The sequence below is a fragment of the Strigops habroptila genome, chromosome 6 (assembly GCF_004027225.2).
Source record: "Strigops habroptila isolate Jane chromosome 6, bStrHab1.2.pri, whole genome shotgun sequence".
Classification (NCBI taxonomy): domain Eukaryota; kingdom Metazoa; phylum Chordata; class Aves; order Psittaciformes; family Psittacidae; genus Strigops; species Strigops habroptila.
Window position 1 is genome coordinate 21,882,592 of NC_044282.2, and position 22,083 is coordinate 21,904,674.

At 38.0% G+C, this 22,083-nt stretch overlaps 1 protein-coding gene across 5 annotated transcripts in view; it reads right to left on the minus strand.

Annotated features, from left to right (window-relative positions):
- The window catches only part of KLHL32 (kelch like family member 32), a 117,727-nt gene that overhangs the window by 64,826 nt on the left and 30,818 nt on the right, over positions 1 to 22,083 (minus strand). For all 5 annotated transcript variants that reach the window (XM_030489477.1, XM_030489478.1, XM_030489479.1 and 2 more), the window contains one exon: positions 6,833 to 6,940. In XM_030489477.1, the coding sequence (XP_030345337.1) occupies positions 6,833 to 6,940 (108 nt within the window). The remainder of the gene's footprint in view (positions 1 to 6,832; positions 6,941 to 22,083) is intronic.

A 22,083-nucleotide genomic window follows, 5' to 3' on the forward strand; every position in this document is an offset into this window, starting at 1 on the left:
GGTCTTGCAGTTAGTCTGAGTAACTTACTTTCCCAAGCCACCAGGTCTGACATGCTGTTTGTTTCCAAACTGATTTCCTTTGTCAAGCTATTTTTATCCTCCCTCACAATAACGGTGTTTTCAAACAGGAATCCTGTTCTTCAAGGCAGCCATTCTATCCTCCATCATCCCACAAACCCTTCCGACAGCATGCACTAAATCCAGTTCACTCCCTCTTGTGGTCAAATCCGTAGGCTAAGGGATAGAAAGGATGCAAAAATGTGGTAATTTGGTGTCTCTTTGCAACAGAACGCTGAGTTCACAAGATCCAGAAAGTCAGATTAAACAATTTCTTAGATCCACAATTCGTAAACATACAATTTAAATCCATCTGGAAATGTATCATTTATGCTACTTTGATATACTGAGGAAAGCTGCACGGCAAACGCAAGAACTAGAAACTTTCATAAATTAAACCTGAGTTTCTGAAGCACAATTCTGAAGCAGAAATGGGAATTCTATAATCAGCCCCATGGTCACAGATACACACGGCCCTAAAAACTCTCCCCCTGTACATCTACCCTATGGTCAGCAGTTCTAAAACTGGAACCCATTCCTCCTTCCCCTGAGATTTCCCTGTTCCTTTCCCAACTCACCCTGCATCCCCTCTAACACAGTACATCTTTGGCCTCTGGGTAAGTGTGGAAAAGGTTAACTGGGATCACACATCTTGCCTTTCCAATCAGTTTTCTTTGGGAGACTTCCTGGCAACATAGAGAAACTAGCAGCTATGACTTCTTGGGCTAGGAACAGTATAAAAGCCACCATCCTTTCTCAAGGACAACTACTCATGCCTCACCTCCACACTGCCCAGACTGAGAACATCCTCCTACTCTTTTAATGCCTCTTGCCCCCTTACAACTAACAAACCAGTAGAGGCCAACAGAAAAATTGTAAGGTCACAGCAAAGAGGGCAGTAATGGACAAAAGAGACTGAGAAGGAAACTCCTTTAGCTGTCCTTCCCAACAAAGAATCTTACATCCTGAGGGAGAAGGTAAAGTTCAGATTAACTATCACCTCTATGAAGTTTCATGAGTTTTCTATCTGGAAAAAAGCATTAGATGATTTAATCTATTCCTTGTATATTGCAGGGCATTATATTTCATCCAGACACTTTTAAAGACACTAAACTAAAGCTACTTTAGGCCCAAGGAGGATAAACTGCCCAAAGATGGAGTGATGGAGGAGGTACTTCTATCACCTTCATTACAGCTACTCATTTAGACCCTTGTATTTCCTTCTCAGCTGTTTGGGGGGCCACGGAGTAAGTGAGGTGGTGACACAATTCATATTAAAAGTAAACCTGCATTATGCTATGACAGTAAGGAAATACATAACATCATGTCAGAAAATTCTAGAAAGTAAACCCTATGGAATTTAACACAGAAAGAAGGAAAAAAAAAAAAAAAATCCTAAAATTCCTGCCAGTCTGATGCAAAAGAAAATTTCTTCCTGACTTCACTTGCAATGACCAGCATTTCAAACGAGACAGGCATCTAAGAAAAGTACCACTTGTTTTTCCCTGCTGGAGACCACTCTGTGTACTTCAGAGCAATCAAAAAAACCTTAACTTTTCTTTTAGAGCAATTTAAACTGCATTTCTCTGGCAACCAGTTAGCACTTCTGCCTGTCTCCCTGTTTATTTGACTTCAGTTGAAGCCTGAGTTCCTTGTACATTGAGAAGTGCTGCTTTGGAAAAGTGTGAGCAGGGGAAGAATGTTCTAGTCCCCTGCAGGCAACTGCCCAAAGCCCTGACTTAGAATGTTTGATATCACTTGTTACAAAATCCAGATGTCTCATTAGCCAATGCCAGAAGGAATCCTGACCAGCATTTCTCTGATATGCCATAATATTTTTCCAGAAAACTAAATAAAAAACTGTGTTAAATGCACAGCATATAAATCATAGAATATCTTGAGTTCAAAGGCACCCTTCCGGATCATAGAGTCCAACTCTGTGCTCCTTGCAGGACTACCTAAAACTAAACCATATGGCTAAGAGCATTGCCCAGATACTCCCTGAACTAACAGGCTTGGTGCCATGACCACTTCCCTGGGGAGGCTGCCTCACCAGTTCTTTCTTTTCAACTTTGGTAATTTAGAATAATTTTATAACTTTAAGAAAACAACTTAATTTCTATTAGTAAAGAAACAAAATATTATGGTTTAGAAAAAGAGACACCAGCCAGGACTTGGTCAGAACTTGGTATTAAGCCCTAATAAAGCTGTTGGTTTGCTGTGTTTGTCTTTAGAAAGTTATTTTTCCCAAAATAATTTCCTGTCTACGATGTAACAAAGTAAGGAAAGTAATTACTTGCTTTTGTAATGCGTTTTGAGGTCCTCAAATAAAATTCTATCTAAATGCAAAATATTTCTATTACTATAAAGACATATGATAGAATATAATTACAAAGAAGAAAGGTCCAAGTCAGCGAAGCATTTTGGTATACACAGGACTCCAACTGTGTATTTGTATTTTTGTTGAACTAGGAGCATTATCATCTACTGCAAATCCAGTGTTCTTCCACAATTCTTTCTTGAAACTGACGCGGTGCCTGTCAGCTGATTCAAACGATGGTTAGCACTTAGATTTTGCATACATATATGACATCAACATAAATTATGTAGTTTGTGGACCTAAATTTGAGGAGGAATTCAAAAGCCTCATCTAAACTGAGGAGGCTCAAAGTTTCAGTTTGAACTATTTAGTCCCCCAACACTTACAGTTTATGAAAGCCTGTTTTCAACACTGAAACTTTTCAGGTGCCAGAAAGTTCTCTTTTGATCAAAAGCACCTTTTCTTATAAGGATGAGCGACTTGCCACCCAACTACACTGGCCCACTTAAGGCCTATCGCATTCCTCCAAATTAGATTTTGTCTCTTGGAAACAGAAAAGCTAAAAATCCCAAAAAATAGTCAAAAAGAGCAGGCAACAGTGTCCACAACACTGTAACCCAGTGGTTAAGACTCTTACTTTGACAGAAGGAATGGTGAGCTCTAAACTTTGCACCAAGAACTGTTTCTCTATATTAATAATGTAAAATATATAGTTCTGTATAGACTGTACTTCATCCATCTCCCTTCCAATACATACCTGACACCTGCAAAATGCCCCTGTAAGAAGGAAGGGTGAGCAATCTAGTCACTGAGACTCTGGCCTAGTGTTATTGCTACCAGTTACAACATGAAAGAGAGAATGACCTTAAAGCCCTTTTATGAAGAAAAGATATGCCAACTATGACAGCTAAAGAGTCAACTATGACAGGAAAAGAGTTGTATCTCTGAGTTCTGAATATGAGGATTATGTGGAAAAATGCCTATGGCCAAAAGGGAATGTATTTATGACATTTTTTGCCAAAGATTTCATTATTAGAGTATTACTGAGAGCCTACACACATAGAACAAAACCAAATTCTGCTGCTATTCCTTTTGTTACTTTTTATTTATTTCTATACCAGCATTTCATTCTTTGTGATGATTAGGGACCATAGTACTGGGTCAATTCAGTAGAAATTACGATACTAATTATATTTAACTTGAGTTTTACAACAATATTTTCTTCTGTTGGACAATCAATTTTCTCTTAAAAGCAAAATATTTCCAACAGTAATTATGGTAAGGCACTGTTTGCATAAGCAGACAGGAAGATGAAGTTTGTATTTTTAGTCCACATGCATATTTCAAATTAAAAAAAAAATTTAAAAAAGGCAAGGATGCAAGGATGACAGCCTCATTTCAGATTGCAATGTCATGCTAAAAATTAAATTTCTTCATTTTAATAACTCTCAAAAACTGTAGGGATCCAAAATTACCATCATGCAATATTAAGTATTTCCACCAGATGTCTCCAATAGATTATTTTACATAGAAAATTATATTTGAGCTACTACACTTCAAACTGGATGCAAGTTTAGCAAAGTATTAAAGAAATAAAGAGAAGACAGTTGAAACTAAGTATTTATCTTGTTAGACATGGATACCTGTTGTGGTTTAAACCTAGCCGGTAACTCAGCACCACGCAGCCATTCACTCACTCCCCTCTTCTTTCCCTCCATGCTCCAGGCGGGATGGGGAGAAGAATCAAAAGAATGTAAACTCCATGGGTTGAGATAAGAACAGTCCAATAACTAAAGTACAATATAATACTACTACTGCTACTAATGATGATGATGATAGGGGAAATAACAAGGGGAGAGTATATAAAACTAAAAGGGTAAAGGGGAAAAAAAAAAAAAAACAAACCAATAAACACAAGTGATGCACAATACAATTGCTCACCATCCGCTGACTGATACCCAGCCCACCCTGAGCAGAGATCTGGGCCTTCCAGGTGACTCCCCTGAGTTTATATACTGGGCATGACGTGCTGTGGTATGGAATACCCCTTTGGCTAGTCTGGGTCAGGTGTCCTGTCTCTGCTCCCTCGCAGCTTCCCGTGCCCCTCCTCACTGGCAGCACATGAGAGACTGAAAAGTCCTTGATCGGGGTAAGCATTACTGAGCAACAACTAAAAACATCGGTGTGTTACCAGCATTGTTCTCAGGCTAAAGCCAAAACACAGCACTGCACCAGCTACTAGGAAGGAGAAAAAAATAATTGTTACAGCTGAAACCAGCACAATACCTTAGGACTGTCACTAAATTGTTGTCAGTTCCACAGTGTTATCAAAAAAAACATCCACTTTTGGGACTATGATTTTGGCCAAGCATGTTAAAAATAGACACATCAGATCATGTCTTGATATCTACATTTTCAGAGTAATATCAGGTTGTAATTGGCATAAGTGAGTTTTAGGTTAAGAAGAAATATTTAGTTCCTTTGTTTCTTACATTAGAAAGAGTTCACAGACTCAAACTAAAGGCAACTCTGTTTTCAGAACTCTATCTGATGTAAGCACGCAGTAATACATTATTTATTAATAGCATTTGGGGATTACTCCCACTCAATTACCTTGAAACATTCACCCAGATTCTGTCAGCCTGAGTCAGTACATAAGCAATGCTCAATACATATAAAACAAGTGCCAGAAGAGAATTTCAAGGACGAAAAGGAAAATTTGACACTGCGAATTCTCAGACCTGCGTACCACTAAGTTATGCTTCAAAAGCATCTTTATGAGAGAACTCCTACAGAATCCTTCTCATTTCTCTGTGCCTCAAAGTAGCACTTGGTGTATCTGATAGACAGGACAGCGCAAACTTTCCCTTATAATCACTCATATATATGAACAACTGTACATACCTGCAGATCTATATTTAACTCAAGAAGCACACTCATTTATTCAAAGTAGATTATACCTGAAAATGAAAGACTACAAAGTCTCTAAAGGATCGAAGGCACATATTATTTACTAGTGAGCCAAGGATACTGTCTTGGAAGCAACGTGGGGTGAATTCTGGGCTTACATAAAAGCCAAATCCATCCTTTCAAGGTTCTCAACATATTTTGCACAGGTTTATTACAGTTTGAATTTGGTGGAATGATAGGGAAGTATACCTCTATTCACAGCAGACAGGATGGGTCAGACAGAAATCAATTACAACCCATTTTCTCGAAAGATACTTCCATTTAGCAACAGGAATTCCCTCCTCAGAATAACTGACCTATCAAAACTTTCAAGTGGAAAACCAAAAAGCATACCAGTGACAAGTCATGTACTGAGATCTCCAGCCCATTCAGTAATATAGCATGGTATCTCTGTCTCTCATTTATATCAAAGAAATCTTTGAATAGGTGATGCTCTACATAACAGCAGAAACACAGAAATTTCAAGTGCTAATCCCTAAGGCCGATACTAAAGTATAACTGTTGTGTGAGCTGGTGAAAAAAATAGCTCCTTTAAGACACGGAAAAATAAGTTTTTCCTTATTTCTATTTAATTCCCTTTAAAAAAAAATTAAGGCCATATACTCAACCCACAGTATGGAAGCAGATGCCTTAAAGTGGTACAACCCAGCAACTCTTCTGGAGTAACGTAATATGGATTTAAGCTTTCCTTTTCAAAATTAGCTAATAAACAAATATACACCACTGGACTCAATTGTTGTAGCAACATTTCCAGAAATAGTTTGGTTATCTAGAATTTTAGAGTCTGAAGCAAAAGTAGCTCAATGTTCCGAGCTCACCATACATGAACTCTGAACTCAGATGGAGTCATACAGCAACATCATCCAAGCATGCAGTGCAAAGATATGGCAGCTCATATACACATTTGGGTTTTTTTGGTGGGGTGGCAGAGGGAGGAGGAGCATCACTCTGCATTTTCTGAAGTAATATAACATGATACATAACCTGCTATCATAAAAAGTGCTACAATAAAGATGCATAGTACCTACAAGCATTTACAAAGATTCTTAGATTGCATCTGTCCAGAGAGTAAAAGACTACTTTTCCCCTTAATTATATAATTTGTTAAACACAGTAGAGTTTATAAATATTTATTATTAGGAAACCACCATGGTTCTTTCCATGTAATTTAGCACACAGAATCAATTCACATTAAGGTTTTATGAACAGCCCAGCCACCATAAAAGGAGCATACAAGTCCTACATGGTTCACTAGCTGGCAACAATGCATGTAAACAATGTTTTATCAGACAATCCCTCTAAATAACAACCACAAAGAAATCAAACCAACAAACAATATATGAAAAGTAATATCTTAAATCAAAAGACCTTGTACTGAACATCATACAAGAAAAATAATTTCTAGTACTTCTATAAAGGTCATCTTCAGTTTTTATTGCAGTTTGCTTTTTTTTGTGCCTCTTCATTTGAAGAACTGTACAATACCTGTCCAGTATATGCAAAGTCCAGGGCTTGTTTTAAACCAAGGCTTGTGACACCATGCAAATTCACCTCATCAGCTTCGCTTTCAACCATGCAGAGACTGAACATTGCCTATGGAAAGAAAAGAAATGTTACTAACCATTAAAAACCAATGCCCATTGAAGACCCAGGAAGAGGAGGGATTGATTTTAACCCCTCCACTAACCTTTGTTTGTCCTTGGATAGAATTCTAAATAGCAACAGACTTGTGAGTTAGAATGAGATCTATAACGAGTTTTGAATACTAACTCCATAGCAATCAATCTTGCAACCAGAGTCCTTTTAACAATAAAGAAATACAAAACCTTATTGTGGAAAACCTGAAACAAATCCCTTTGGTCCATGTATATATACTTCTTAACTAAGTAATTCAGGTGAAATCAATAGGAACAGTCACACAATAAGGTATCATTCAACAGAAAAATGACTGGACTCTACACAAGCACCTCTAGAAATAATACTTATGTTTAGTGTCATTATGTGTAGGAAGGAACAATAAGTCATACATAATTACTTTTATAAGATGGGCAGTTAATACAGCATCTTTTAAAAACAATCATTTCCAAATAAGCATCTCGGACCAGAATGCGAACTATATAATACTCGAGTTATTGAATGAGAAGAATGGATGGAGATGCAGCCACCTAAATTTACAACCTTCCCTTGTTACTGCCCCAGTTTCTCAGATCATAAAACCTAAACTGAAGATTGGCAAGGTGCTATGGAACTTCTCTGAAAATAACATCGAGGGGAGACACAGACCTTTTCACTCAGTCTTACCTTCCAGATCATCAGTCTTCAGTGCCTTCCTGGACTGAAGCAACCCTAGCGAGTCTCTAGATCCTCACTGGAATTTTTTTCTTCCCATCTCTGATAAACTTAGATGCCTGTTTTTGCCCTTTGCTCTTTCCTCTCAGCCTGCGTTCCCAGTGCAGTACCCCTACTTATCACTCCTTCCTTCCTTTTACCAGTCCCTTTCTCCATTCTTTGTCACTCTCCCACACATTTTTTAACAAAATATACCACTCACAGTCTTTAGACAGTAAACTGTGAACAAATAAACTGAACAGTTCTACCATCTGTCATTGGTAAAGAGAGTCTAAACTTATCCCTGGTAGGTTTTGTGCCAAACAATGCCTCTATCGAGGCTACCAAACTTCACCTTGGAGAACTCTCGTAAAGAAACACTTATGAACATACCCTCTGTCTCTACTCTGACTGATAGTTGCAGAAGCTGAAGCAGCCAACAAGCACGCTGGATTTCATATGTGCAGCCTGTACACCAAGCCCTGCTGAATTTAAAGGGAAGAAAAAAAAAAGAATAAAAAAAATCCCTACTCCCCCTAACACTTTAGCACATAGCATCCACCTAGATCCAGGTGACTTCTTTCAAGAGCTGAGTGTTTCCTGCAAAAAGTAATTTCTTCTGAAAATATTAGTATCTTAATCATTAAAACACCATAATTTGATCATAAATCTGTTGCCTGGAAATCATCCAGTATAAGCAAAAGCAACATTCATCACACAGTCGCTCCTTGTATTTTTGCACTTGCTATTTCAATAAAATGATACCAGGGCTTGGGCTTCTTTCAAACCGGCAACAGAAAAGAAGCGTCAAATAGTTTAAAAGATTTATCAAACAAATGCAACAACCATGAAATATACCTAGATAGGAAGAAAGAAAAAAATTCTAGCAAGTTCAGGCACTTTTCTAACTCTATTAAAAATGCAATCAGAGTTGGACATTGCATTGTCATTTAGGTGTATCAAAGGAGCTCTAACAGGTACTGTGAGGCTTCAGGGCTTGCCAGAAGCTGCAAGGTACTATCAAGCCACCTGCTCCTTCCAAAAGCAGACCTGCAGTTTGTGTCTGGAATAGACAAGCTTCTCTTCTCAGAAATTCAATACTAAATAAACTTTTTGGCTAATATTCCATTCACACACCAAATCCGGAATAAAGAGAGCAAAGTCTCAAAGCAACACCTGTCTACATAGGGACAGATTTGCACACATTCTGTATACTCAGTTCCACCACAGACTGCCTGCAGTAAGGCTGGAAATGCTCAGTGATACAAGATCCTGCATGCTCTGCATTCTCTGACAGTGCTGCAGCAACTGTCTGTACACTACCTACTGGTACATAGGAACCAGCAAGACAGTGTGGTTACTAATAAAGTTTCTATACTGATCAAGGGCTGATGTCCCACACAAGCAGTTAAGCTCACAAAGAAACAATCTGATCTGTAGACCATGAAACATTTCGATGAAGAACTGGCAGACTTACTAACTTTACCTTTAGGAGACTTTGTTTACTATTCGTCTATTGTATCACAGAGACTCCAACATAGTCTTACACAGGGTTTATTACTACACCTAACTTAGTAAACTCAGCAGGATCAGGCTGCTAACTGTCACTGTCCACAATCATCCATGGTGTTTGACAAACAGAGCCTCCAGCATGGCTTTGACCCACTGCCAACTAGCACTCTCCTATGGAATGCCTAAGCCATAGCCCTCTATGGTTCAGGAGGTAAATCAAGCAATGGCTGTTCCCAATACGTAACACGGATAAAGCCAACCTGTTTGCACAAAGGAGAAGGTTTAGCCACACGGGCATGAGCCATGCTGTGCAAATCTTGCTTGGCGCCAGAAAAGCCCTTATCTATCTTATTTACTAGTACAGGCATTGTCTAATAGTGCAATGGGCTATCACATTTGTAAGACAATGGCTTTGCATGCCATATGCTATATGGAATTAATTTCGTCTCCTACTATCCTCTGGGTATTTTGTGGAAGTTTTTGATACTGTGTATGAACTACAGGGTTGGTTTTTTTCCAGGGGGCAAGGCTAAAGAATATGATCGAAAGATAAGGTCTACAATGGTCCTCAGACAGTTCACATTCAGCTGACCTGGATTAGCCTCCAGGAAAGTAGTCTCCCACACAGAATCTAGTACTGCTCAGTGATCCACACTGCCTTCACCAGCAGACAAATTTCCTTCTCAGTCTTATCGTTTAAAGGTTTAATCCAGCATGAAAAAGTCTGTTCAATCATGGGCAGAAATTAAGCTCAAACTCAGTCTTTAGTTTGCACTGCTGTAGTTGCATATTGTAATTTTAACTGTAGAAACATGTGCATCATCAAATTCTGGGTTGAGACTTCACTAATACCTGTGGAATGAGTTACAGTTGGGTTGTCAAACTCTGATTTCAGATGCATCTCTGAAAGTGTTCTGAGGTTTTCTGAGCTTAAATAGATCCACCAGTCGTGTTTTTAATGCAAGGCTAGTAGTCTACTTTATTTTTCCCTTGGCTATATTAAAAAGCAATAAGATAAACACCTCAATGGATATATTCCATTTGTGGAATATATCACACTTGTTTAAGCCACAAATTAGGATGGCCTCACTTTTGTGGGGCAGGCAGGCACTTTATTAGTTGTAAAAAAGAGGAGGGAGGGAGGAAGGAAGGAAGGAATAAAAATAAACAACTCTCAGAGTGAAACCTTAAAGTTTGACTTCAAAGTAACATGGCAAGTAGGTGGGCATATAACAGACAGGACACTTACGTGCAGTTTCACTGTTATGCCCTCAGCAGCCAAAGGCACCTTTCTAAAATGGCTTCTTCTGCAAACACAGGACACAAAAGACAGCAAAAGCTCAAAACTGAATGGCACACATCAAAAGGGTGACTACACTAAGATGTGACCAGATCTGATATTACCTGCCAGAACAGCATGAGTAGAAGATGCTTAGCACAGTCATCGAGTCTAACTTTCTATGCTCAGCTTCTGCTTTTTACTTACCTTTCAAAAGCAAAATGCAAGATAGGTATAAAATACCACCAAATCAGAATAATATCTTACTGTTAAAATAAATACAAATGAGATAAAAAAAAAAAAGTCTAGATAGATTGATATTATCACTCAGGCAGCACTGCAGCAACATGTACAGACTCCTTAATAACATACAACTTCAAGAACAGACAGCGGGGTCACAGAAACACAAGATGATATTCAGAATCCCCAAAATAAAAATTGCTCACTGTCACAATGGTGAGGTACAAAATAGCTCCTTGCCTTTGAGTCATTTTCTTACTTACTCAGATGTTCCATATCCATGAGAGTAACGAGCTTGTCCTCATTTTTACATATCAATCTTACAGCCATGTCAGGCATAGCAAGCAGTAAATCATCACAAAACAACTTAACCAAGCTGTACGATATTTTACACAAGTAAACTCTTCCAGTGAATTCCACACAACTGGTGGCCTTTTGAAGACAAGAAACAGAATCAAGACATACGCAGCCTCAGGAGATGGGTAAATGCATACAAAAAGAACAAATGGTTATGCTGTTAAAAAAAAATCTAAATACAGTGACCAAAACTGTAAGTAACTTACTGCTATGACCTGGGGAAACAAACTGGAATTCTTATTATCGAGCTTTTATAAGCTTTCTGCTGGGAATTAAAAATAAATAAAATAAATAAATAAATAAATATATTTGAACACTGAGGTACCCCTGGATTCTAATTTAGATCTGTATAAAACCAGTTTCACATTTAAAAGATATTTAAAGGAAATTAATAAAGTCATTAAATGAAAAATAATATGATAAATGGGGTAAATACTGGATATAAGGGAAACTGGTAAAATACCTGGAAACTTGACAGAAAAAGAGAGGAAATTGTCATCAGAGCCTGTAATAACAGTATCTGAAGTTAGGTAGCTAAATAACAAAAATAAGTAGAAGTGTTTTCTGGGTAATCAACAGATAGAAATAAGCATGTTTAGGCACCAATTTACAGAACTTCTTGGGATGAAGTATCTTTTCTTCTCTAACTGAACAAGAAGCCTAAACACTTAGCCTAGCCTAGATGCCCAAAATAGGTGAAAACTTTAATCCTAACAGTAAAGGATTGAGTGAACTGAAGAATGAAAGTCGAAGAGATAAGATTGAGTTGTGTCCTTTTACTGTATTCATTTTAGGAGAAAAATAACTTCTGAAGATGAGTATTTCTCGAATGAAAGCTACAAACAATGACAGCAATAATAAACTGAGAAATGTTGCACCTGCAAGTTTGTTTCCTGTGACAAATTACTATATATAAGAACCACAGTTTTCTTCCACTTCTCTGAACTCATATAAAGTCATTTCCAGTTTAAAAGCCTGAGGTGAGCGGGTCTTAAAAAAAACCAAACAGTTACAGATCACCAATTATGAGAGGCTGAATCCACACAAAATGCCTTCAATTTGCCTATCTTAACCTTCTTATGCTCATCCTTTATTTCAGCTACACCAGCCCCTAGCCAACTTTCCTGGTGCGTTCCAAATGAGAGATGAGCAAATGACCATCTAAATGACTGCCTTCAAGAAATACCCTAGCTCTTCTAGGAGTAAAAGTACGTGGTTCCAGTGCATAGCTATTACCTCTAAAATATCTCAACGTTCCCTCAGCAAGACTGTGAAGAGACATGCATCATTATCTACTTTTCTTTGATTCAACTCTAAATGCAACTTTCAAAAGAAATCTAAGCTTTCAAAACCAGAAAGTAAGCTGAGCTTACTACAGCAATCTTCAGTAACCCAAAGAGCAACATTTCCAAATTTCCTCCCTCTTTTTCTTAAACACTGTTTTGATAATCAACAGCAGCCCTAGTTCCAAGTCCACTACAATACAAAATGCACATTTGGTCCTCCCACCAAGGCATAGCTCTGACCGGCACAAATTCTGTTCAACCAGAGACTTAGCAAGGGATAGCAAGCACAATAATAAAGTCCTGGGATATTTTAGAATCACTCCCATCAAAAGCTGCATTCACATGATGTTCATGGGGTTTCAGCAAAGCTTTCAGCTTGTTTTGCTCAATATATCTTAACTCAGTCCACCTCCCACTCAGCTTACCCTGCCACCTTTCATCCTTGACTAACTGGCAGTGGAAAGCTTTTGCAACTGATGTGAAAGAGCCTGCCTTTACCTCCAGCTGTTGTTCTTGTGTGCCTGTCCAGGAATCTGACACATTCTCTACTGTAAAGTGTGTAAGCATTTGCTGCCCTTCCTCACAATCACCACCAGATAGGGAGAGTGGAAAGTTGGCACAGTGAACCAGCATTCTTGTAGTTCCTTTCATTGCACCACACTCAGAAAGATGAACATCCAGGAAGACAAGAACTAACAGCAAGTTAAGCTCAACATGCATGAGCTTTCTCATCTGTAAGTCAGTACAGAGTACTGTGTTAAAAGAATCACTCTTACTTTTTCTTTCTTACTAGTTATCAACTGTTTTGTAAGCACTCTGGTCAAATATTATGGGAAAAAATTCTTATTAGTCTTACCATAAATTAAACCTAAAGTATCTATGTCATCCCATTCAGCCTCTTATTACTAAGGCTGAGCTCAACAGGAAAAAATTAAAATGCACCAAGCAACTTGTTTGGTAGTCACGTTAATTATTTAACAAACTTTCCCACCCAATTCTGAAACATGTCTGAAGAAAATGAAAAAAACAAAAAAACAAACAAAAACAAACAAACAAAAAGATGTATACTTACAGCTGAAAAAACCCCACTACAACAAGTTTGAAAGTGATTAAACATCTGTTCTATCTATTCAGCAAACTAATTGGTAAAGAACTGATCCATGACATAGCCAAGGTTTTCCTTAGCTATTTATCTTCTTGCACTGAATTCTGAAAGTAACTAACACTACCTAGCATTGTTTCACTGGTTTAGAAGAACAGAATTGTCATTTCAAATTTCTGCCTCCACAATTCCACAATTATGTTGCTTGAGATCTCTTTAAAATTATTTTTAAAACAGATAGGCATCTTCATTAAGTGCAGTGTTTTAGTCAAATTCACTTCCCACAGTATATGCACTTCTATATTCACCTGTTTCACATCTTTTTCTTTACAGAAAATTGATCATACTTATCTCAGGCATCAGAAAAGCTATGAAGAAAGTAAACCAACACTTCAGAGATCTTGGATCAATTCCCTACACTGCTCAGGGAGCTCAGTTATGATATGATACCTCAAGACATTTTTACTGTATATGTAATTTTAAGCCTGTGAGAAATCTTACTGGCATCAATCGAACAGCTCAGTCATGCATTCTTCCTAATTTGGGACCTAAGCCTATCATATACAGGCCACTCAAACTTCTAAGTATCCTATTCTGAGACTGTCTTATCTATTTGGACTATTATAAGGTCTTTCAGGCCAAAACATTCTCCTTTGCAGTTCGTACTAAAAATAGCAACCGACTTCACGTAACAGAAATAAATAAATCATAATCTATTTAATCTCCTTTGTTGTACTACTATTAGGTGTTAACTTCATGTTCTAACCCTTCACTGCATTAAGCAATATTATTTCTTCTTTGCTGTTTTCACCTATCACAACAAAAAGGAAAATATTCAGAATGTATTAACAGGAGTCAAAACACTACTTTGACAGATGACGATGTCCACATTGAGTATCAACTATGTTCTAGATATGTAATGGTAATGTATTACCATTATCCAAGTAACTAATATCCTTATCCAAACAACGATTTATTATGTGAATGTTTCTTTACTGCATGTAAAAATGTGGCTTGTTCTTCTCTTACCTAGGCATGTCATATTTTGCTTTGTTTTCCTTCCAGTTTAATGGAAGGAAATGTCTATCCTAAGTCAATCATCAGCCATGTCCTTTGGAGTCTTGCACACTGAAAAACGTATCTATCAATACCAATGGCATGAAATGTGATTAAGCGGCTCATTACATGATTCTTCTGAAAAAAGTTCTATATAAACTCCGAGAGAAAATGTCACATAGTGTCAGTCACTGATAACTGAGCCTGCCGTAATTCATCTGCTCAATGAAATCTACCTAAATACTGTTTTTTAAGCATTTGCCAAGCAACTAAAATGAATCCTGTAAAATGAAAAGGTCAGCTATCATTCACAGTTTAAGGGAATATATAGTTAAAGAAATGAGAAGAAATAAAAGAAAATCTCAGCAGCAAAACATACGGTTTTATGCACATACTGAAGTCTCACATACAGTACTGTTTGCAAAGAAAATTCCACTGAACCTTTGGTGTTTCTTTAGTACATTGCAGTGGCAGACAGTGATATATGATTACACAGCCCCCATGACCTTACCAAATCAATGATACATGCAATGCATACATTGCATTGCACTGTTAATATAAAAAGATATCATTTTCTTAGTATCTTTAGAAATAAGTAATGAAAATTGAAGTAAAGATCTAGCCTACTGTTTAGAGGGCCTAAGGATGTGATTATTTTTTTCCTGTTTTGGGGGAGCAATTCAGCAAGAACAAAGCCATTTTCTTGCTTGTAATAATGCACAGGGTCTTCAGTCCCAGCCAAAATAAAAACAATATAACCATTTGTTTCTAAGAAGTTGCCTTCTTGGCTGCACCTGCATCAAACCTTATTTATGTTTGGATAGTCGGTTTAATAGTCAGTGTAATGTGTCTTCCTCAAATTTCTGCCTAGATGCACTAATTTCATTTATGACACAAAGAAGAAGGATACATTGTAGCACACTACTAATGAGTTGCTGCGTCATCACTAAAAAGACATACTCAAAAGTAGCTGAAGTTGTGCTGTAGAAAACTCAATAATCCTACAATTTTTCATGTGCAACCCCATACCAGAATAATTAAAAAAAAGAGTAAACTACTGCAGCCATAATAACCTTATTAGTTCCAATATTTCAAAATAAATGAATCATCACAGGTGGTCCTGAATACTAAAATCATTGTTTTCATTGTGGCAGAAGCAAGAAAACGGAATTGTAAGGACAATGCCATGCAAACGGCTGCATAAATCCGCACTAATGTACAGTCTGTCCTAACAATAGTCACTCTTAAGCAGGCCTGCCTTTTGGTACATAAAAGGAGCAGCATAACTAAAGCCACATTTTTTCCAGCATCTCCAGTCAAGCACAGAAAAGTATGAGTCACATTTGCAAATTTTGGCTTAAATTGGTTTAATGCTTCCCAGTGAATGCATAATCCTATTGTTCCTGTCCTTTGATGATTTTAGCAAGTGATATCAAAAGCAAGCCCAAAATAAAACTGGAAAAAAAAGTCAGTTAGCTCTTGAGTTAGCATTTTAACTACCACAAGACATTTCATTCAGGGAGGCAATGCTTCTTGTGATTTATTTTTGCAGGGAAAAATTATGATCAAAACTTTGACACCTTTAAGGGGCTTATTTTTAAAAGCATACTTCATACAGTACCATTAAGACAAGTTTTATCACCTCAGTGCATATGAGCTATAACTAAATAGTTGTACAGCAAGGCTTAATCTAACAGAACTGGAGTAACATAATCTTAGTTATTATTATAATTAGCTTCTTAAGAAGCCATTTATAGTGTGATGTAAATGTCATTAGGCACTGGCATCCAAATGTTCTAACCAACAGTAAACTGTGGCAATTATCTTTTATTCTGCAGCTTAATCGTAAAAGCATAGTTGTTATGTGAGAATCCTACTGCTGAAATTTGAAACAGTTCATTTTATGAAGGTTTGCACTGGATAGCTTTCACATCTTTTAAAACAATCCTATTTTCCATTATTAGAAATCCTGCTTTCCAGTGAGATTATAGCATAATTTTGCTAAAGAAATACCCATAATTCCCACTAACATATTTATTAAATTGCTTCATACTAAGATCAAAGAATAAAACCATTTTTCTTCAGTTTTCCGCATCCTTTTATTGATAAAACCTACAATACAATTAAACACTAACAATACAGATACACCACCCCTGGAGACATTCAAGGCCAGGCTGGATGTGGTTCTGAGCAACCTCATCTAGTTGAAGATGTCCCTGCTCATTATGAGGGGGGTGGGGTGGAGGGTGTGTGATGACCTTTGAGTGTCCCTTCCAACCCAAACTATTCTGTGTGATTCTGTGAATATGCTAAATAAAAGAAGAATGACTTAGCTAACCAAGCTTGGGTTAATATGGCAGTCATTTGTCAGAGTAGCTTTCATCAGCAGCTGAGCTCTGCCCTTCATTAGCTATCTCCCTATAAAATCATATCGTCATTTTATTTTTAGTAGTCTTTGGCTCTTCCTTTATCTCCAACAAACAAACCCCCTCCAAACCAACAGACCAAGATGACATCAATTTAATTATTCTCATAAATTCTATAGTCTTGACACATACTCCTTCTTGGTTGAAATTTAACCAAGGCAAGATCCTTAAGGGGGAGGTAAAGTAAATCCTTAAGTGGCAGGTATGAGAGCTTCTGAAAATGCATTTCACAAGGCATCCTAATAGTCAGTAATTTTGATTTCACATGGGCTTTGTGTACATTTGTTGTACATGAGCTGGTAGCCCATGACCTTGGAAAGCCAGGTTCTTTTGGCAGTAGCTGAGAAGGCTCCACATGTCTAAGGAGATGGTAATTGATAATTTCATTTCTGCACACATACACACACGAACATAAAATTGTTCATACATATAAAAGTAATAGCTGCAGCCTACAGGTGAAGAGTATGTTACGTTGGGCTCTAAAGATTACTTTTCCAAAAAGTGGATAGCAAAAGCTTTTGACAAAGGCCTTCAAAGGCCTTGAAGACAACTAGGCAAAAGAGAAAAAGAGATCTTTGCCTGTATATGACTGAATACATAAAAAACAGTGAACAAGAAAAGAGCAGGCCAGTTTTCACAGGGAGCAATAATTCCAGTGGAGCACCTCAGTCTGGGGTGTTTAACATATGCAGAGATGTGGAAAAGGGCAAGAGCAGTGCAGCTAGAAAGATCGTGGATGCAAAGCTATTCAAGGGAGTAAGGACATGTGCAAAATGTGATAAACTAACGGGACTGTACAAGATGAGGGGTTGGTTTCTAAAATGGCAGCTATAAAACTAGCACATGAGAGTTTCATGAAATAGTCATCCCTGTGCTCAGCCATAGTAAAAAGAAGTAATCAAAGCTTAGAAATTGTTAAGCAAGAGAGAAGAAAACCAAGATCAACCTATGCCCATGCAGAAATCTATGCTTTGCCTACTGCTGCAGGCATTTCTCTTACCCTCATCTCACAAAAGTTATACTAGAGCTGTAAAAGCTTCAGAGACGGGCAAAAAGGATCATCAAGCATATGGAAGAGCTTCCATTTGAGTAACATGTGGATGTCAGGAATTTCAAACCAGGAAGAGAGATGATTGAGTGGCATGAGAATACTACTTTGGAACTGATGGTTCATTGTCTTTTACAATAAGAACTAGAAGGAAGCAAAGGAAACTGGAGGAAATCAGATTCAGAAAAAAAAAGTAGTTCTTCACACATCACGCAGTGGGCCACCTTGTTAGAGAATACAGTGGATGGCAAATCCTACACAGGCTCAATGGGAAAGAGGATAAAAGCTTAGATGAAAGACCTGCTTAGGGTTGCTGAATAGACAGGAAATCGCACCTGCTCAGGAAATGCCTCTGAGCTGAAAACACCTGGGGAATTTTCAGAGACACACCAAGTACACTTAACCTGGATTTACTCTTTTTCTCCAGGCATCAAAACCAGTTACTGCTAAAGCAACTAGCTAATAATCCAACACAGTTCTCACCCAATGCTGTTAAGGGCATATCTCTCTTTTGAGGCATTACCTATTAAGCAATAGAATGAGAGGCAGTTTAATTCATTCGCCACTTGCACGGTACGTCATCCAGTAAGAGTGGATTGGGACTTACCGAGGTTTTAGATGTCTAAGTCTGAAAACAGGCTGACTTAGGAAGATTAACTCCTGCCAAAGATAAGCAACCAGCAGCATTTTACAAAGCTGTTCAGGACAGTCAAATGTAGAGGCTCCACTTCTTAAATCCAACCTTTTACTAGATTAAAGTCTACAGCGACATGAATTCAACTAGCCAAAATCACATTTCAATATACTAAAATGAAGTTGTGAACAGGGCATAGAAATAATTGCACTGTTGACAAACAATTGAAGGATTTGTTTAAAGAAAAGTATTTTCTCTAAACTTCCAACCAGCATGATGTGCAACACAAGAGGTGAAAGTATATGCATTGTGATGGGATTCTCCTTATACAAATGAAGGGGAACGAAAGAAACCCTGAGGGAGCACCCAAAAGAAAGCCAGAGATTTCAGTAATGTTAAAACATCCTAACAGCAGCTATCTGTACAAAGCGTCCCTGCCCATGGCAGCAGGGTTGGAACTAGATAATATTTAAGGTCCCTTCCAACTCTAGCCATTCTATGATTCTGTGATATGGATTGTGTTTTTAGCTCTTCAGCAGTCTTGCCTCTTTCTTTGGAGACTTCTCATGTTATGAAAATGGTATGTAGGTCCCAGTCACTGAAGCTAGACGTGACATGCTGCTCAAATCATAGAATGGTTTGGGTTCGAAAAGACCTTTAAAGATCATCTAGTTCCAACCCCCCGCCATGGGCACGGACACCTTCCACTAGACCAAGCTGTTCAAAGCCCTGTACAGCCTGGCCTTGAACACTGCCAGGGATGGATGGGGCAACTTCTCTGATCAACCTATTGCAATGCCTCAGCACACTCATAGTGAAGAATTTCTTCCTAATATCTAATCTAAATCTACTCTCTTTCAATTTAAAGCCATTACACCTTATCTTGTCATTACATGCTCTTGTAAAAAGTCCCTCTCGAGCTTTCTTGTAGGCCCCCCTTAGGTACTGGAAAGCTGTTATAAGGTCTCCCTGGAGCCTTCTCTTCTCCAGGCTGAACAAGCCCTACTCTCTCAGCCTGTCTTTACAGGAGAGGTGCTCCAGCCTCTGATCATCTTTGCAGCCTTCATCTGGACACACTCTCAACAGGTCCCTGTCCTTATTATGTTGGGGGCACCAGAGCTGCACACAGTACTCCAGGTGGGATCTCACAAGAACGGTGTAGATAGGGAGAATCATCTCCCTCAACCTGCTGGTCACGCTCCTTTTGGTGCAGCCCAGCATACAGTTGGCTTTCTGGGTTGTGAGCATACATTGCCAAGTCATGTTGAGCTTTCTGTTAACCAACACCCCCCAAGTCTTTCTCCTCAGGGCTGCTTTCTATTCATTCTCCACCTAGCCTGTATTTGTGCTTGTAGCCTGTGCTTGTGTATTCGTGCCCAAATAATTCACTATGGTACTTTCAGCTTCACTACACCCACAGATTAATAGCTTTAATTTCTCCTGAGGTTGTGTAGGAAGACACTGATGGAGACTGCAAAATATAGGAGTGTCTACTGCACCCAACGATGTTCTAAAATATAAGACTTCTTCAGCAGACTATAGGGACTGAGAAGAAAATAGGCATGAAACAGTTCTCTACCACAAACCTGCCCCAATAAATTGTCTTTGGATGGGCAGACACTTAGCAACACAGAAATCGCAGCTGAGCGCAACCCACCTCCAGAACACTTTGTTTAGAAGCACTGAAAAATTGAACCAAGGTAGCTTGGAGCAAGCAAAGATGGTAAAGAAAATTGGCAATTACAGCAACCGGGCTGCATTGATTCCCTTCTGTCCCGCTTTTAAACTGAGAAAATGTATCAGCTGAATAGTAAGCAAACACCATATGTTTTTACAACACTAAATTAATTTGCGGCAATGAGATACAGTCTCCTATGGCCTATCTCACTAACCGCAGAATTGATTCTGCCATACTTACTCATGGTGCACTTACCTACCATATAAGGACTTCAAAAAAGAAAAAGAAAAAAAATAATCAAGAGGATAGCTCAGAGAATAAAACACCATTTTGTCTGTCATCCCACAGTGGCAGACCTGCAAATAACTCATTTACATACAATGAGAATTGCAACAGGAACATATTTACTCCAACAGCATAACGACTGTTGGGAATTCAAAAATAGAATTCAGAAGAGAGAAGATCTTGTAAACGTTTTTAATAGCACCCACATTGCTGAGCTGTGGGAATTCTGTCTGCAGCAAAGGAAAATTGCTTCATAGACTCACAGAATAAAAACCCATTAATTGCAGAGATAAAGAATGAACCAAGTAAAATAACACAGATATACTCCCGTACCCCAAGTAAAATGACACAGATATACTCCCGTACATGAATTCTTGCATGTATTCCACTTTGAAAGAATATTACAATACTTATTTACAAAGGTTTAAAACATTTGCAATCCATTTTTGTGTATACTTCAGATGCAATATTTATCTAAAACTTTTTCTACACAAGCCACCCCTACACTTGTCCATGCTACATTGCTTCCAATGATTTGATTAAACTTAGCAAAACCATTGACAATGCCTACAATCAAAAAATATTTTAGAAGAGGGAATGTGTTGTTTTCTTTACATTCAACTGTAACTGGATTACTGAATAATTAGTAACAAAACTCTAACCTGTATTTAAACCTTTGCATTACGCTAGGAGTACAACTTTGAAAGAGAAAAAAAATCCAGGCCTCTTCTTATTTTAGGGAAGTTTATGGGGTTTTTCCCTAATGAGAAGAAACAGCACTGAGTTCTTGTTTCTCAACAAACGAAATTAAAGTGATCGCAGGAAAAGTTTAGCCATATAAGAAGAGGATGTATTTCTCAACCTACAGAAGAAGCTAAAAGTGAGGATACGAGCATCTTTTGGCGCAAAAGTCTCAGTAATGACTAGGTATTACTAGAAGAATAGAGTTCATTTGGACCAGTGGAAAAAACATTTTTAAATGTTATCTGGAAAGACAATTTCTAAGTAGCAGCACTCCCAGGGTACAATAGCAAGGAAAATGCCATTTGTTTGGTACGTGTACCTCACTGGTAAAATACTGAAAGACAAAACCACGTTATACTGCAAAAGCAAAAGTAATTGTGATTTCTCAGATCCCAGTCCTTAGATCTAACCTGAAGACAGGTTAGGGAGAGCCTTTTCCTCTTTATGATTCATGTAAGGAGACCTAGAAAGCTATTGCATCATACAGCCTTTCATACCTCAGGGATTTCTTTCTAAACATTAGTTCTCTAACCTTACCAAGAAACATCATATATTGCAAATACGAACAATCAGCAGCGGTGTGTATACAGGGAGAAACTATCTGTTGACAGGGAGGAAAGACAGCACAGAAAAAGCCTGAAAAGAAACCACTTAAGAATCAACTATGTCAGTTACACTAGCAAAGTCTATATGCAAAATTTATATCTACTAGTTCATTTCAGAGAAGAAAGATTCTTCCAAGAAGAATCATGGGGGGGACG